At 38.9% G+C, this 18910-nt stretch overlaps 2 protein-coding genes across 8 annotated transcripts; one reads left to right on the top strand and one right to left on the bottom strand.

The window, feature by feature from the left end:
- Positions 1 to 103: 103 nt before the first annotated feature.
- On the bottom strand, positions 104 to 12367 carry LOC107220828 (glycine-rich protein DOT1). 5 transcript variants are annotated; one of them, XR_006904310.1, is made up of 11 exons: positions 12216 to 12367; positions 11848 to 11958; positions 11581 to 11727; positions 9552 to 9776; positions 9272 to 9469; positions 8969 to 9161; positions 8636 to 8750; positions 7912 to 8061; positions 7167 to 7208; positions 384 to 568; positions 104 to 160 (listed from the first exon to the last, which is right to left on the bottom strand). XR_006904310.1 is itself a non-coding variant. In XM_015659582.2 (10 exons), the coding sequence occupies exons 2-10, from the start codon at positions 11943 to 11945 to the stop codon at positions 6474 to 6476; spliced, it is 1215 nt and encodes a 404-aa protein (XP_015515068.1). In that variant the 5' UTR covers positions 11946 to 11958; positions 12216 to 12367; the 3' UTR covers positions 5353 to 6473. The 5 variants fall into 5 exon arrangements, 3 of the variants coding, with proteins under 3 accessions (XP_015515068.1, XP_046595414.1, XP_015515067.1); XR_006904311.1 differs by lacking the exon at positions 7912 to 8061; XM_015659582.2 differs by lacking the exons at positions 104 to 160; positions 384 to 568 and adding an exon at positions 5353 to 6520.
- Positions 12368 to 12503: 136 nt separating this feature from the next.
- Positions 12504 to 16541, top strand: LOC107220829 (RCC1 and BTB domain-containing protein 1). Of its 3 annotated transcripts, none has more exons than XM_015659583.2 (11): positions 12504 to 12666; positions 12897 to 13175; positions 13603 to 13805; positions 13903 to 14061; positions 14179 to 14440; positions 14505 to 14632; positions 14730 to 14999; positions 15074 to 15198; positions 15291 to 15388; positions 15482 to 15612; positions 15693 to 16541. In XM_015659583.2, the coding sequence occupies exons 2-11, from the start codon at positions 13088 to 13090 to the stop codon at positions 15831 to 15833; spliced, it is 1605 nt and encodes a 534-aa protein (XP_015515069.1). In that variant the 5' UTR covers positions 12504 to 12666; positions 12897 to 13087; the 3' UTR covers positions 15834 to 16541. The 3 variants fall into 3 exon arrangements, with proteins under 3 accessions (XP_015515069.1, XP_046595412.1, XP_046595413.1); XM_046739456.1 differs by having other exon boundaries at positions 15676 to 15793; XM_046739457.1 differs by lacking the exon at positions 12897 to 13175.
- Positions 16542 to 18910: the final 2369 nt, after the last annotated feature.

Genomic DNA, 18910 nt, shown 5'->3' on the forward strand with positions numbered 1-18910 from the left:
ATTGCATAAGGAATATTGTTAAGCGCTAGTTCGGTATCCGGTGTATGTAAATATACTTTACAAACTATGGTATGGTATACATATATAGGTAAAAGGTACGTACATTTCGAGGAGCTTCGAGTAGCCTCGCCTATGTAAACCGATTCCGCACTCCTCCGAACTGCGATGAAAAAAGGTCAATAATCAGACGTACGTGTTAAACCGGCATATACACCGGATAGGGTACTCAGATCTTTGAACTGGTTTTCTTTATCTTTATCCTTACGAAAGATCATAGAAAACCCTTAATTTCCTGACAATTCCTTGCTCCCCAAATTGGTCTGACAGCTACCCCAGACATACCCTGGTTAAATAAAACCATTTCTGACTGAGGAAAAACTCACGAAACGACGAGCGGTGCTTCCGGTAATTTTGGGCCGGTTAGCGTCAGGCCCCGGTCACCCTGTGTCAAGTATGGCGTTCGCCGGTTTGTCAGGGATCCTCACCACCCTCGACGAGTGGCTCGACTTCGTCTACGACCAGAGGAAGAACCCGATTAGTGATCGTTATCCTCTTCTTTGGTTCCACCCTATATTGAGGGAGATAAAGAGAGAAAAAGAAATAAAGAAAAGGCGTTAAGGTCGTGAAATTTGGTGGGGCAACACGAGATACGTCACGGCATAGCGTGTGTGGAAGGTACAAAAACGGTATTTTGTACTGCGGTCGTTGGCCTATATTAAGGTGTCGACATAATCAATGCGGATATCTAATAAACCGCGCGTCTTTGTTTGGCCACCCCGTTTGTGATTTTATTTTTCTTTGTCTTGTTTTCTTTTTGTGATATCATGTAGAGCAGTTTTTCCTGCACGACTTCTGACCCTTAGAGCTACGTAGCTCAATGCCCCGAAATTTGCTTACGGAAAAGCTCGGATTTGAAAAACTACCACTCCTGGGGCTAGTAAAGCATTAAAAATTCAAAAGTTATTGAGAATCCGCTGTACATTGCTTCACACACATACTTGCCCGCTGCAGTTTTCCTGCAGCTTTTTTTAGGTACATAATAAGCTACTATAAGTTAGTCCACTGTGTGATAGGTATAAGATACAAGCGTTTCTTTTGGAACGAAGAAAAAAAAATGACAAAGATAAAATAAATAAAGTATGTTTATACACCTGCCATGCGATTCCGAGAATATATTTTTTCTTCACGTCATATTCAATCGATTAGGCTATACTTGTACTTCCTGTACAGTTTTGCGTCTATATTTATTATAGTATCCTATGCCTATATTTTTTCACTTTCAATTTTACTTTTTTCCTTGGTATACGCACAACGTGCATACACAATAAGCATAAATGGCGGTTATGCATAGTTTTCATTTATTCATTTGATATATAGTCTTTTTCTACGACGAATCGACACAATGACATAGACCATCGCGTGTGCTTTTGATCAATCACGAGGTACGGACTCGTGGCTTTCAGTGAAATTACAGGATGTGTATACGATTAGAGAACCACAGAAAGAAAATTTAAAAAAAAAAACGTTGTAATAGTAACAGGCTGGCGTTCAAAGAAAACACATGGACACCATTGGCCTTTTTTCGACTATACGCAATAAAGGTAATCATACGAACGAACGACTAAATGAACGATAAGTGAATAAATGTATAGGTATATTATTTGGTTGTTTTTACTCACCTGAGCTTTGGCTGATTGTGAGTGAGGTAAGAGGTAAGGTAGAAACTCGAGGCATTTGACTTATAAGTATATCGATCGCAGCCACAAATTTATGCCAGTACATACAACGTGTGTCTCGCAAATAAGCCTCGGGCATTTTCTGCTTTCGCTTTTCAATCGCACTTGGTCGTGCTCAATTATTACACTTCTTTACTTTCGCCTCGTTTCGATTTTTGCACGTTAGTTTGAGGATTTCTTTCTTTATTTATTTTTTTGCCTGCGTAGAGAAATTCTACAAATAAAACAAATCGGCCCTCAATCCCTCATCATATTTTAATATCGTGCGCCGTAAGTGCTCCCGATGTTGCAGCTCGAGCATCATTTGTATTGCCTTCTTTTTCATCCAACCAAATACGAAAGTAATCAAATAATTGTTAAAATTCATGTCTGCGTGATATAAATGAATAGTAAAAAGTATTATATTGTTGGCGTCGAACAGATACTAATCGACGCAATTATTTGAACATCTCTACGAGGCATTAATTCGTTTGCCGGATTATAATTTTCCCTGAACAACAACAACAACAGGAGAAACAGCTTATTGGAAGTTGAAAAATATAATTCAGAATGGCCACGAAAAGTGGTGAAGATATTTTTCGGTCATTTTCTGCGGCTTTCATATTCTTCTGTCAAGATATATGTATACAGACTGATATGTGTAGCTAATATCCTGCCTTTTCAAGGTATTCTCGTGGCCGTATTTACTATACTGTTTAGTTCCGTTTGAAGGAAAAAAAATAATATGTCATGTGTTCTGATTATTCCAATGATTGGCCACGATAACAGGCTTCACAGTGTTCAAGACAGGTAATTTTAGAGGAAATAAGGAAAAACTTTATGAAAATAAGGGGGTATTACGGTGCCGATATTTTTTCATAGTACTGACCAAATAGAGAAAAATTAGATACACGCTAGAGTGTCCGTTATTTTGGTCTTTTTGAATTTATTTTCGATTGCACGACGAAAATATCTTCATGTTATAGAAAAAAAAAAAAATTTCCTAAGTATATAAAAATTTTAGTATAATGTTAACACGTGCCGGGGGGACGATTACAATTTTGAATGTAAATTACATAGATATTTTTGAAGTTTTTCACAAACTAAAATCAACTGAAAAAATCAATTTGATGCTTGAGAATAATTTTTATATTTCTAACTAAATGTGGGAACAAAATAATTTGGGATTAGCACACGTATCCAGTAGATAACGATACTCAATCAAACCATAAAAATTATGGTTTTGTGAAACATAAGTTCTTTTTTTTCCTCCCCATGTTAAATTCGAAGTATAAACATTGTTCTCAAGCATCAAATTGATATTTTGAGTTTATTTTAGTTTATTTGAGGGAAAAAAAAGCGACTGGCTTGCAAAAATATGGGGGTTTCAGGGGATAATTGACTGTAGTTAAGGATACATTTAGGGGAAACCTTCAGTTTTAGAGTGCATAAAGGGGAAAAATTAGGGTAGATTAGGAAAATAGGGGACCTACTGTGTAGCCTGCAATGAGAATTGCAGATTTCAAATTCGCCGAAAAAATCATACCGAATACCCAGTGAGTTCAAAGTCGGGTGGTCATTCTGGCAATCTATCTTTCTTTAAAATTTGTACACAGTTTATTGCTTGTAATAAAAGTCCCAATGATAGTAAACAACGTTAACTATACCAACGTGATACACAGATTTCTTTTGCTGACAATGAAGGCACAGTGTCAGACCTCTTAATGGATTATTCTGTATTTGGTTTTTTTGACCTCATTATTTTAACTTTCCTTCACTCTTTCAGTTTCTCAGGTGGTTGATTATTGTATGCACACCTGTGAAATAAACTTAATTTTTGTCATCATATATATAATATATATATATATATATATATATATATATATATATGTATATATAAACATTTTTTTCTTTTCAATTTGAAGATAGATTTTGAAATTTTCGTACTACGGTATACACATAGATGATAAAATGATAAAAAGATTGGAAAAAAAAAGAATCGCGATGTGATTGAACATGTTCATAATGTGAGAAAAAATTCTAGCCAGGGTGTCCGCTTAAATTTTTTTTGTTAGACCTTGATTCTTCCACACTTTCTGACCTCAAAATAAAAAAGCATCGTCTTCTTATCCTTCGTAGTGAAATAATTTGAAAATGGCGAGGTAAGACAATGCAACAATGCAAATTTGTTGAATTAAATAATGGTTGGTTTCTTAATTATTATTTTTTTTTAGATTATATCGTAATTCGAGCCTTGAAATTCATGAATTAAGCTTCGTTGTAGTTTCGGCAGAGCGTAACCTTGTCGTATATTTTGCAATTTTGCAGTTCAGCGATTTCTAGAATTGCCTGACATTTTCTCCGCCTGCAGACACATCCCCTAACGTTTTCGAATTTCGCCAGTTGATTGATAAGATCAAGTGCAGGACACCCCGTTTTCTACCCTAATTCCCAAAAAGAATTTAAAAAAAGTATGCGATAAGATCGTTACTATTTACGTCTCCAGATCAGTTTTCTTATTCTATTTTGTATTAAAAAAAAATAATAATATGAATGCTTTTTTTAATTCAATAGAAGGAAAATAAGGCAACTAAAGAATAAAAATGAGAAGCTTCAGTTTGAAAAATTCTGGTGAAATCGAATTGAAAGAAATTGTGAAACATTTTTTTTATTTAGAGTATAGAAAAGTTTTGTTTTTACCTGCGCACCCTTCTCTCCTACTCGAAGTGGTGTGATACTTGCATTTAGATACCTACGTCTTGTGAGATTTGTCATCTCTCATCTCTGTGGTGTGTATTTTCATTTCTTTTTTTTTTCTTTTCTTTTTTTGCCTTTCTTAGTCTCTTGTTTTTTGTTTGGTTTGTTTGCTCTACCTATTTGTCGCCAATGGCTGATTAGGACTACATGTAGAGTATTGGAATTTGCAGTCCCCCATTAATTGGTTGTGTGCTGGTATCCTAAGGCAGTTGCTGGTTATTTATTTTTGTATCCTTTATTTTTTGTTCAATCTCTCTCCTCGCGTTATCATTTTTGCGAACAGCAAAAATTGTATACGTATAGAAAATCAGGTAAGGTAACAATAAATATAAAAGAATATGGTATGTTATTTTCCTTGATCATTTTTGTTCTTTTTTTTTTTAGGATATTACTAAATTTTTGTTTTCTTCATATTTTGACGTTGACGTTCGCTATGTTGATTACAATATATATAATGTAATATATTGTAATCAATATATATAATAATTGTGTCTACACTGATATATATATGTATATATATACATTAATGAAAAAGAATTCAGGTAAAAAATGCGTATTAGAAAAATGAAGAAAACAATGATGTACGACATTTCATTCTGTACAAGATTATTTTTTAATGGTTATCGTGTAACCGATTAACCATTATTTTGATGACATTTTTTAAAAAATATATGTATATATAACTGTCATATTAAGTCGTTATGCATATGGAATTATCCCTCCCTCATCAAGTAGTTTAAATACTTATTTAAATCCCTCTTGATTACTCGCCAAGAAATGCCATACTAAATATATAGCAGTATATATGTATAATGTATACATACATATAAAAAGAAAAAGATTAAGAAACCGAGTCAAACTAAAAGAAAAGAGAAACATGTCTTGACAAACGCATGTATTTCACCGATAACGTAGTCAGTTATCACAATTATCATTATTATACTTTTCTTTAATTAATAAATTATCATGTAAGGTACATTTGAACGACTGAATTTACATAATAATGTGTCGAGTTCGGATATTAATATACAGTTGATATTTTGCGATTTTGTTTCTTTATCGTCTTTCTTTGCCTTTTGTATTCTTTGCTTCTTCTTGGTGTGATTGTTAATGTTTTCACTATGATAATAATTACTATGTAAGATGCCAGGGATTTCACTGGAAAACTCCCATTGCATCAGCGCGGATCCTTAATTATATAATTTTCTCGCAAACGCAGTTAATTTATTCATTTGCTTTTTCCTTGAATCGGCCTAATTAAATCTTCCTTCAATATTTTGGAATTTAGGTAATTCTATTAAAGTATATATGTAATGCATAGTTTACAACAACACATGTCAGAATTACCACACAACTTACTTAAGCCTAAAATGATGAGCAGAATAGACGACAAAATGAGAACATATCTCCGTCTCTGTGTATCAGTTATTTCTATGTGCTGTTCTATTATCTATTCCTATGTTCTCGCTGTCACCCTTTCTCTATTTCAATTTCTCTCCGCCAGTCAATGGTAAAAGTTTATCGTCGGTTTTGCATTAGTTTTTTTTTCTGTGTATTATTTTCCTGGTTACTGTGAATCCTGGTTGAGAATTCCTAGCACAAAATTATTTCTTGCACCAGTAACACCGTCGTTTTTCAAGAGTGCGACATACACCTGTGTTCCACCTATGCGTATACTATATGATTTCATAGGGTATGTCTCACAAGTAAATAATCATACGCATTGCATGCATAAAATATCGAGGAGACAGGGGGGAGAAGAAATGCTCATTTGCCAAATCCCACAATAGTCCTGATGCGTCGGAATGCAAAAACGTTTCGATTGTATAAAACCTATCATGATTGACAATTCCTTCGTTCTGTTTTTTATGTTAAAATAGAACAGATAAAAAAACAAAAAACAAGAATTTGTCGCACGCTTGAACAACAGACAGGTCAGATAATTTGGAAAAAAAAACTCATATCTAACATTTACACTTTAAATAGTTGAATTGGTAATAATTAATAGCGTCGCTGAGACTGGGCGTTTTGGTAACCAGCACTGCCACCTGCAAACAACCATACCTCCTCCGTTCAATCACTTTGGTAATTTCATTGAAATTTCTCTATTAAATATTATTTTTTAATTCAACTTACACACGAACGTGTTAATTTTATACCTTATTCACAGGTAGCGATATTATAATAATATAGTACATTAGTCTGTATGGGATATAGACGAGCATGTACACGACTACATGTTTTAATTGTGTCATCACTTAACGACAATTGTCTCCCCACAAGCAAATATTCTCTTCGTCTCGCTTTCAATCTCTGGGCTTTGTATTGATACAACGCTGCATTGTATCGACTACTACAGTTATAATAAATATTCGGTGTAAAGGTACCGTGATCAATGAAGATTAACTGCCTGACATTGCAAAGATTAACGGCTGCTTCCCCGTGTTGAATTATTTATGATTTTCGAGGAGCAGTTATGTTTGACAAATCGTGCCACCTTGCCACACAATGTTATTTTTCATTTACTCACTGTATTTCATAGTATTATATATGAGTAGAGTACGACTTGCAATGGTGATAACGCGTTGGCGAGTGCGCGCGCGAGTCTCGCTGTGTCGGTTTGACACACAAACATGATCATGATGGTCAATCTTACTATCTAGGGTGATATTTTAAATTGCAAGCGTTACTTACCATAGTCCTGTTTCCCATACCCGCCATCTTGACTCGGATAGTCTGTAAGCAGAAAGAAACGTTCACCTTCAGTATGTTGTAGTGTACAAATCATCGGCGTTTACCTCCGTGTCAGTCTGTCCGTCCATCCGTCTCTTGCAAAGGTTCAAAACAGGGCTGGGTAACGTTTAAAATGGTTATACTATGTTATACTGAACGTGGATTTAAAATGCCATATGCCAATCCTCTGTTGCTTTGCTGTTCAGTATTGAGAATTTTACAACATCGTTGAATGTCGAATTGTTTTTTGCACCCATCAAACATTTTACATTTCACACATAACGATAAAAACTAATTTCACTTATATATTCCAAATCCGTTAGAGGATTTTACCCAGCCCTGGGTTCAAAATATATTTGCGCAACCAAAGGGCTACGTTTAAGAAAACACGTTTACAATCGCGAATATGTTCAATGCCGTTGTAGTTGAGCTACAACGCATTCCAAGCAAGACAATTAGTTGGCCAAATAAATTTTAACACTTGACAAGTTTCGGCTCGAAAATGAATTGCACACATCTACAAGATTGAGATACACCGTAAAACACAAATAAATACGAATAATCCCCTAGTGTAAGCGACGGTTTCACAAAGTGAACGACACACTCAGCGAGTGAAGACTGGCGTATCTTGAAGCTATTGCGAATTGCTATCGGGTGGAAACGGGAAGATCAGGTCAATAACCGTAGGGAATACGAAATAACTAACCGTAGGACTGCGTAGAGTAGCCACCCCCGGTTGTTGCGGTGGTGGCGTTAGAGGATCGGTCATCATAGGGGTTGGCAGGGGCGTAACCGCCACCCCCAGCTGCCGCACCCGCTGCAGCCCCCTGCTGGTAACCGGCTGCGTACGGGTCACCTGGTATTATATTTCATTCAATGTTTAATTGTTGTACTTCCCTCAATCCGACAGTTTGTTATATTCTATTCGAATCCTGAGAAACTACCAAATACAGAAAACTTTGTCTTGGCGATGTATGGGTAAGATTTTGCTGCGACAAACCCTCGGACGTTGTCAGTCACGAGACTTTATTATTTTCCATCATCGAGGCTTGTGCGGGTGAGAAGAAACCAGTTTAGCCAGGATATTTAAAACACGCCCGAGAGCCAGAAAAACAACATCCGGTGGTATCCGGGTGTGATACACTCCATTTATTATTTTTTATTAATTTCTGTCATTCTCACGTACCAAATTATTTTTTACAATAATCAATACCAAAAATGTTTCGGCCGAATATATGGCAACTCTTATATGACCATGCACGCACAGTACGTGTTATAAATATTACCAAATACGATAGAAATAGGAGGAAAGTCGGGACATGGACGGTAGGAATCGAGCCAACATTGCAAATTGTCAAATGTGATCAGTTGAAAAAATTATTAAGTAATACAGTAAAGGCTTTTTTGCTCTCACATATTGCTCTACTTACCGGGTGCGGATGCTTTTCCATAGCTATAGGGGTCGGCCGAGTTGTAGGCAGCTGTAGGTGGTACGTTGGGTGCTCCGCCATACCTTCCGTCTGTTGGCGCTGGTGCTGCGTATCCCTTCAGAAAGGACAAATCAACGTACGCATGTACATGCACTTAAGTCTCATGTTATTTTGTCATTTCTTTTTAAAACTAAAGAGACTTTGCTTCCAGCACTCGTAGAAACACGGAACATTCTATAACTGTGCGTTATCGTACAAGTTTTGGCAACCCTCCCTCCTTCGGAAATAACGCAATGGCAGGAAACGTGACGATTGAAACATGCAAAGACTTACGGTAGGTTGGGCGTAATCGGGTGCCTGCTGATAGCTCTCATAGCCAGAATAAGGCTGAGCATAGGGTCCCTGCTGTGCCGAGTATCCACCGTATCCTCCACCTCCTGGCTGTGGTTGTTGCTGTTGTTGTTGCGGCGGTAGCTGCTGCTGAGAGTAGCCATTGCCGGGTGGTCCACCACCGCCATAACCCTGGCTGTTTTGTTCCAGGCAAATGGGAAAAGAGAAGAATAGAACCCATCAAAGTTTGAACTAGCGAACAACAAGTTACCACAGCGTTTCAGCTCAGCAACAAAGGTTACTCACTTATTTGGTGGGGCAGAATAACCGTTTGAATTCTGCGAGGGTGCCTGATCGAACCTGGGCCTCTTTGCCGGACCACCAGCTCCCATTGGACCACCACCCCGCTTGATAGCACCTCCTCTGCCGCCAATGCCTCCTCTACCACCTCGATCTCCAAACCCACCTCTGCCGCCCGGACCACCTCTTGGGGGACCGCCACCACTGTGAAACAAGAGGAGTTTATATTGGCAAGCTAATCCATAGTGTCGACTTGAAATTCATTGTCGATAGACAAGAAACTCACCCACGGCCACCCCCCCTACCACCTCCTCGGTCCATACCGCCTCCACGTCCTCTGAAGCCTCCACCACCACCGCGCATGTCACCTCTACCAAAGTCGCCTCTGCCTCTCCCACCTCGGAAGCCGCCAACTCCACCGCCGCCTCGACCTCCTCTTGGAGGACCTGCCATGCCTGGTGGAGGAGGGCCACCTCCTGGACCCGCTACCATTCCCACATCTGGTGGACCTCTGCAGAAAATATAATGTAAGGATATTGAATCGGTCAACATCAAGTGGAATTTATGCCAATAGTTGGAAGACAAGTTGCATAAAGCCTTTGCACAAAAGTAATGATGTGTATGATATAATGAATTGTAGACTAACATCAATAAGTAACACTTTTCCCGAACTGTTTAATAAAGCTGTTTACATGAATGTATCAATTTAATTCAACAAGTTCATTAGGAGAACACGGAACAATAGTAAAAAGATCAGTTATCACGAACTTGTTGTATTTTTATACAGTTGTAACTAGTGCATTGGCATGCAAAGAATATGTTAAAAAGTTTAAGTCAAATTTCAAAAGCTGCCAACACAGTTGATCATGAAAGATTAATCTGGAAACTACGCAACTATTATGGAATAATTTGGAACTTATTAGAATAGTTTGGAATATATTTAGTTGATAAAAAAACAGATTGTCAAGATCAACCATTTTCAGTCAGAAAATATATTGATGCTTTCCAGGATTCAGAAAGGTTCAAATCTAGCTATCTTATTGTTCGTATTATACATCAACAATGTCAACAAACTCATTAGGTACTCTAATGCATTATTATTTGTTGACGATATATTAGTTTAAAAGAATTAAACATATTGATGAAGTTAACAAGTTACATGAAAATATTGGAGTCATCGCGAAATGGTGACTAAACAATAAAATGACCTTCAATCCAAAGAAATGTAAAACAGTAGCATACTCATTAAGTGAACTAGAATGTCATGAAATGCTTATTTATTTTCTAAAAAAAAAAATAAATAAACTGAGAAAGTAGAGGAAATTAAAGATCCAACGATTACATTTCAGTAATCTTGAATTGAAAAAATGTCACAAACGTCAGAAGTACTGTAAGGAAGAATTGAGATCTTTTGGGACTCAAGTGTCATAAATTAAAAAATTCAGAGACGTAGATAATTGTATATATTGGTTACGTAAAATCCATTTTGGTATTTGGAAGTCAAATATGGTCATCCCGCCTATATTACAAAATGTATTTAAGATAAATCAAGTCCAACACTTGTCTTATAAAATAAATGAGTCAATGGATTTGTTTAAACCCGACTATTCTCTACATGCAACAAAACACAGAATACTCTAGAATTAGCAAGAAATTATAGTAAGCCATTATATTTGTACAGGGTGTTTAATAACATGATTGATTCTGTGAAGATCTTATGACAATTCGAGTTTTACATACCATCAAGAAGATTTAGAAACAAAAAAAATAATAGTTTCCACAACATTGAATTTAAGTAAAATTAAAGCAGTCTTCTAGTTAAAGAACGGGTCTTATAACAAAATAAAATCTATAAAAAATTGATAATTTACAACTGATAGTACATTATTGAAAAATCAATTGTAAAAGTAAATATTTAAATATTAATTAAACCAAGACTGTTAAATTGGTTAATTACTTTTCATATTATTGATAAATGTCAATATACCAATACATATAATCAATTATAATTGGAATTGTGTATTTAAATCTGTTTTATAACTGTTTAAAATTTGTATCTTTTAATACAACGTAAGTTTGCAATTATGACTTGGGTCTAAACCAGTTTTTGGTGAAATAAAATAAAATAAAGAGATATGCTCCAACGCAGATCAATGCTCAGGAAACGAGTCATTAAAATAATGCTACAATTAATCGACCATTGAGAAGAATATCAATACTGCATGGCAAACTCTGGATTTTCAACATCTTGATTATCATTAGGTTTCCAAGTTTAAAAACCTTGTTAAAAAGAACAACCATGATCATGATCTTACCCTGGGGGAAAGTGTCCGCCACGTCCACCTCGACCAGGTGGCCCGCCTCTGCCTCTCATTCCAGGGGGTCCTCCTCGCATTCCTCCCGGTCCGCCAGGACCTCCCCCTCGGCCACCTCGCATCATGCCACCTCTAGGAGGTCCACCTCTGTTTGATATTGGACAGAAAAATCCATACTAAAGCTTGCACATGGCATAAAATGAAATAGAGCAAAGGGAGAAATGTATAGAGGTTGACGGAGTAATTAAGATAGTGAATGAATCTTACCGTCCTCTGTCGCCAAAGCCGCCGCGTCCCCTCATCGGCGGTCCGCCGGGTCCTCCACGACCGCGAAATCCTCCTCTGCCGGTTGGTGAGCCGTCCATTAAGCTTGGGATTCTGTCAAACAACAAAAAATGCTAATAACGGGAGTAAATCAGCAAGAAGTGACGCCGACGAAAGTTAAGGCGCGAATCAGGCCCGCGTTCCCGGTGTCACGCAATCCAGGGAAGAGACGCCATGGGATGCGCGAGGATCGTCGTTCACGCTCGGCGTGAAATTCACTAAAATAAAAGTTGTTCGAACCCGCGTCTCGTCCAGACGTGACGCCGAGGGTGCGAGCTGTCAGGTGATAGGTGCTTTTTTGGGTAACTTACGTCTCTCCAGAAATTGTTGAAATACTCGCGACGTACCGACAAGAACAGGACACCGCGCGGAAAATGGACGCCGGAAGAAGATGGACGCTAGTTCCCGGCTAGGCCACTCGCAGCGCTACCGCTTCTCTTAGTGCTCAACCGTAAAGTGAACATTGCTTAAGATAGCGAACCATTGGTGTTGTCATGAACTATGGCGACAGTGCCCTACACTTACCGACTCACTTAACAGCTTAATCGTGTCGGTACGGATAAGATCTTTCTGTACCAAAACTCCCCGCACCGTCGCAATCTGCGATTCGGCGGGGTTACATATAAGCACAAGCAACTGACTTCGACACCTTGAACCAATGGGCCAACTGATAGTGTGACAAATAGAACAGCCCGACGAAGACCTCGCGGGCGCGGTGAACTCTGCATGCCTTTGCACGTACACTGCTAGTACGACTGCTACGTACGTAAAGACATTTTTAGCGACCAATCTTGCCTATTGTTTGTCGCTGCGCGTCAATGAACGACCGTAGTCCCTATGGAACAAACGCACGTACTGTACGCACGCATGATCGTTTGACGTTTCTCGAGACGATCGAACGGAGCGGATGTCGAATAGCCGCAGTTTTCTTTCGTGCCGAATGAGAACCAGGGTCTTCTTATCATACCTCAAACTTTGTAATAAATTCACAGGACTCTTCCGGCGACGGGTGACGAGTGAAAGTTTAGTCCCAAGCATCTCTGTGACGTTTGCGCCGTAACCTCAAAACAGCTATGCGATCTAAAAGAACAATCGTCTGACACGTCAGCCGCGAGTTGTCGTCGAGGGTTTATCTGTTTCATACCAATAAGCTAGATAGGTAGGTCGTCGCCTATCTTCAAAGATGTCACGATTGGATCTAAAGAATTGGCCAATATTTAGTTTACTGGAACCGGAATTCGTAACCAAGATACACCTGATTGTCGTATACGGTAAGAAACAGTAAGAAACCCGCGGTAAAGTACAAAATTGAAGGGTGAAATCTCGTACGTTTTGTATACGCGTCTGCGGCAGATATGCGTGCACCCACACAGCCAGAACAATTGCTACTATAGCTTTTATTTTCTCATCTTTTGATGAAATGGTAACCGTTTAATAGTCGCTCTTCGAACGGTTCGAACGCGAGATTTACCTTTAAACAACGACAGTACAGTATAGTACAGCTGTATTCGTTCTCGCAACATTTCTACCATCGTACTTTTCCGTGATGAATCACAGTAGACAAAGGACTTCATCGTGACGCTTGTTGCCTACTGCCAGGCTGCACTCTCGCGATATATTGCGCCATCTGTTAAACGCGGGAATTTTCGAAACGAGGCAAGCTTATGACAATTTTAATTTACTCACATCCCTATTTAGGTAATCTGGGGAACGAGGCGTTGATCGTCACGAGGGACGACATGGTATACGCCCTTGGTAGCAATACGACCGGCTGCCTGGGTACTGGCGACTCCCACAGCACACTGCATCCAAGGAAGGTCGAAGCTCTTTGTGAGAAAGGGGTAAAGACCTTCGCTTACGGAAGCGGTCCGCACGTGTTGGCTCTCACCAATGCTGGGGAGGTAAAATCGTATTAGACACACCCGTTCACTGGCCAATATCTTACGGTAATTGTCACCAGAATAAAATCTGTCTTACATGATGGTACGTTTGTAACAGGTTTATTCCTGGGGGCACAACGGTTACTTTGAATTGGGAAATGGAACTTCCAACCAAGGCCTTACCCCAACGATCGTGAGTCTGCACCCTGGAGGAAAAATCGTAGTAGACGTTGCTTGCGGCAGCCACCACTCCTTGGCCCTGACCAATGAAGGAGAGGTATAATATATTAGTGTAATAAAGGAAGAGGGAATACCTAAAGTGAATGGTAGATGCAAAAATTGTAAGAAACCGTGTAACGATAAACTGATTGATGCCAGAATTAACATGTCGCAGGTGTATGCCTGGGGTCAGAACAACTGCGGGCAAGTTGGTAGCGGAATAAGTTCACACCAGGGAGCCCCACGCAAGGTTAACTCGGGTCTGACCGGAAAAAAGGTTGTGTCCATTGTCTGTGGCCAAACGTCAAGCATAGCCGTGACTGATGGTGGTGAGGTGTACGGGTGGGGTTACAACGGGGTCGGCCAACTCGGAATAGGAAATTACGTAAACCAGTTGAATCCGATCAAAGTCGCCGCCCTCGCCACGGTGGTTATCGGTAAATTTCTAGATGGGGGCTTTCTCTGCAAGGGTATTTGAAACTGTGAATTTAATCATTCTAGAAAAAGTCGCATGCGGTTACGCCCACACCCTTGCTCTGAGCGACGAAGGAACTCTGTACGTCTGGGGCGGTAACAGTTATGGTCAATTAGGACTCGGCAATAAGGCGAATGCCTCTAGTCCCGTCAAGGTGAAGTTAATAGGCAAATGAATAGGCAGGCACAAACGCAACTCGATTTCACCCATTGTGACTGATAAATAATTTTCTCATTTTTTGCCATCTCAAGGTGACCATGGTAGAGATGGGGAGAGTATCAGACATAGCAGCCGTTCATTACAACCACATAAGCGTTGCAGTTGGCCAAGGAGGATGCGTCTACATGTGGGGGCAGTGTCGGGGCCAGAGTGTTACCTGGCCGACGCCAACGCGGCTGCTTCATCCTCACGACGCCCTCGCCTTTTATGCCAACCCAAGTGTCATGCACCGGCCGCTTCTTCTCCATGCCGAGGAAGAAACCGGGATACTCGACTGCCTAAGGCAAGCCTTTGACGACGCGGTACGTTGTTTGTCAGTATTGTCATTTGTTAGCGCAGTTCCGCAATGTATGATAACAAATTTCCGCGTTAATAGACGACGAGTGATCTAGTGATACAAGTTCAAGGAAAGGCAATTCACGTTCACAAATCGGTACTGAAGATCCGATGTCAACACTTCAGATCCATGTTCCAGGAACACTGGGCTGAGGACAGTCAAAAGTATGCAGGGCATTTTCTAGTCTTCTGTTTACTGTTACTTTCGACATCTAATTATCGTCACTTAACTAAGTTTTCGTTAATGTACTTTTCAGCATTGTTCAGCTGGATCAATTCTCACATGCAGTCTATAAATCTTTTTTGAGGTACTTGTACACTGACGAGGTCGATCTACCTGCTGAGAACGCATTAGGTTCGCCAAATTTCTTTCATTACCATTATATTCATAGCAAAATCGTTGAAGTTGATCTATATTTTGAACTGTGATTGCTGATACGTACCGTAGAACTTCTGGACTTGGCAAACGCGTACTGCGAGACTCAGCTGAAAAGACGCTGCGTTCAGATGATCAAGCGAGGTATTACCGTCGAAAACGCGGCGTTCCTTTACAGTACAGCAATCGAGTACAACGCGCAGGTGTGTTCAAAAGTTTCGTTTGCTCAATTTTAGTATTAAAAAACTACGATAACAGAATATTAGGAATGTGTCTCTTACAGGAACTAGAAGAATTTTGCTTCAAGTTCGCCCTTAACCACATGACGGCTGTGATACAAACTCAGAATTTCTCCAATCTCGACGAAACTACCTTGAAAACTTTTATACGCAAAGCTGCTCAAGCGGGAGCCTTCAAAACTTAAACAAAGGAACGATAATACGAAGTGGCTGTGCATTCCGTTAGACAGCGGCTGTTGCAAACTTTATCTTTCAAACCTAATCAAGTTGTAGATGAAAACGTTCTGCGTCAGAAAATTTACTTTAGCGATGATTCTAGCATTATAGACAACCGCGCAAATCTTTCCTTGAGTGCGTTGTCTGAGCAAAACAATACTGTATATGACTTATTGCCATTTGATTATGGGTAATATTTTTTATACAATGTATGTAGATAGGTAAGCCTACAGAGTCTTTGTTCGTTGCTGAACACGTGTGCAACAGACCCAGCCATTTTACCTAGTGCCCGCATAAGCGGCACTCTCACTGTAGCATTGGCATTCAGCACCCAATAAATAACTCCGCGTAAAATAATGATTTTTTTATATCTTAGTGATTAGCATAAGAATGATGTTTTGCAGTATTGCATCGCCCGTCATTCCAAACACTCCTTATATCAAGCATTTGCGATATTGATTAGAAAAAAAGTAAGTAAACGCCCTGTGCAATACCCTTGGTATTTGTTAAATTATTAGCATACAACTACGTTCATCAGATCTAAGTTTTTATACTGCATTGTGCTTTATGTATTATATATAATTGTCTTATGTAAATATTTATACATACAGTATATGTGTGTAAATATTTGTACCAATACTATTGTATAATGCAATACATGCTTTTTTATATTTCAACACTTTCTACGACATTTACTTTCCATAATTTACGAAGTATACCTACCTGTGATTAACGTACCAATGCCAATGCCGTAGTACGGAGACGAGCCTGTAGCAGACAATTAAGGTCTCATCAAGGTCTTCCAGAGATTTGGTTTCAGGGTCAAAAAATTCCTTGAGAGGGCTGCGTCGCTGTTCGATCATTGGACTAAGATTTCGTGAGGCAAGTTCTAAAATCCCAACATTTTCTCTTTTTTCGTTTTTCTCTAGAAATCGTAATACCCGTCGATTGACGAATTGTTCTTTTAGGCCGGCAGAATTCCGAATCATGTGTCAAAGTCCATTTCGTCGAATTTTGGTCGGCTTCTTGCAGTGAGACTCCGCGCGCTTTGCGTAATTTGTAACCGACTCCGATGTACCCTGGTTGTTTGACGAATTCAGTTTGATTAAATTTGAAGTATGATCCGCATTATTCGCGTCTGTTACGCGCATTATAGAAATTTCCATACTATACATTCGACTGCAGATTCACGTGTAAGATTTGTGAAGCCAGAATTTCCGCAAGTTAATTAAGACGTAGCATATTTGTTTTCGTCGCAGGAGGAGAATGATATGAGGCAAACGATTGCAAAAATTAAATCAAACATTGAAAAAATAGATTGCATATTATAGATATTATGCATGAATATTCCTGTTAAGAGAAAAACCTTTACGCACATGCTGAGAATATGTATTGTAACAAAGGGCAATCTAGGATTCTGCCTAAAGAATAAATGGATCTTCTGTGCGTAATGAGAAAAAGTCGAGCCCAAGAAACATCGTAGCAAAAAATAAAGTATGGACAAGCGGATATATTTTGAACAGAAATTCTCGTTTTTAATTTCTCTCGATTGATACTGGTTGACGCAGCAATCGTACACACACGAACAAAAGATTAAACATTTGACAATGACTAAATATGATAACAGCATAGCCGTACCAGGGTGTATAAGGGGTGCGAAGACATCTTCGTTGCAATATTATAAATTAGCAAAATAAATCGGTTTGATTTTTTGGAGTTATGTTAACACCTGAAATTTCGCTTCCATATTGCAATAAGATTACGTCGCGGAAGGCTTTTGGCCGAACTCGCTATATTCCGAATCAATAAAACAAGGCGGAAGCGAATCGGAAACCGCGTCACGTGCCTAAATGAACAGTAATTACTATGACAACTTGAACGGCGCGAGGATGAAGCAAATCCATTGAATTTCGGAAAAAGATATTATGCCTACAAGCAATTGAGCGCTCCCGCACGAGGCATGTATATAAAGTATAACCAAATTCGCTGTAACTTATACTGCAAGAAAATATGCTGTCCATATAACTACCGTCGTACACGCAAATCCAACAGATTACTTTTTTCCACGTGTACGAAATTAAACTCTTCGCACAGAAGTTTGCTTTCTTTTCAAAATATTCCCGGCACTGATTCTTGTATTGCGCCTCAACTTGAAAATCACCGTCTCTTTGAATATTGAAAGATTAAATTACGGTGGTTTCAACAATATAGAGAGTCGGTCTCGTTCGTAAAACATCTAACTGTTATAGTATAAACATCAATCCCGACAATGACCGTAGCATTCGAATTTTTGCTTCAAATTTAACTTCACGACAAATTTATAAGCATTTGCGATTGACAGAATTATCCAATGCGTCCAAAGCACGAATTAATTAGTATATATATGCCCACAAGTGGCAGATTGTTAGGCAACAAGAAAATGCCGGTTATAACATGCTGTCGCCAAATTATTATAGCTTGGTGCGAGTCTGCGGGTCACGTGAAGTCTAAGGAAAGGAAATTTCAGAAGGATAGACATAACGGCTCAAAGACCCAAACATTTTATACAACACATTCTACATTCAATTCGACAAGAATATTATTGGGGAATATTTTATCGCATGAATACCACGCTCCAACTATTTGGACAAATTCTCATCCATGTTTGAGTTTAAACAATTAAGGGGATGCTATACATCGTGGAAAGACTTCATACATACTACCCGATCCTGTTCAATGGTAACCATTTTTTAGATTTTCATAAACTTAACAATAAAATAAGCAGTCTGCTACAGCACCATGATTCGCTGCAGCAAATCGCTGAGAAGTACCCGTACGTATATACTCGGCGCTAGAGGAACATTATTTACCTGGCCCAACTTAGACCCGAAATCAGGATGTAATATTTCTGGAACGAGTGAATATTTTCTAACGAAACTCACGTAACCGAGAGGACCCGTCCATTTGATTAACAGCCAAAGTTGATGTAAAAGACAAAATCTTCCTTTTCTTCTACTTCTTTTTCTTCTCGACCCCTTGTAAGAACACGACCTGTGATCTCAATATC

This window comes from Neodiprion lecontei, chromosome 5 (assembly GCF_021901455.1).
Source record: "Neodiprion lecontei isolate iyNeoLeco1 chromosome 5, iyNeoLeco1.1, whole genome shotgun sequence".
Taxonomy (NCBI): Eukaryota; Metazoa; Arthropoda; class Insecta; order Hymenoptera; family Diprionidae; genus Neodiprion; species Neodiprion lecontei.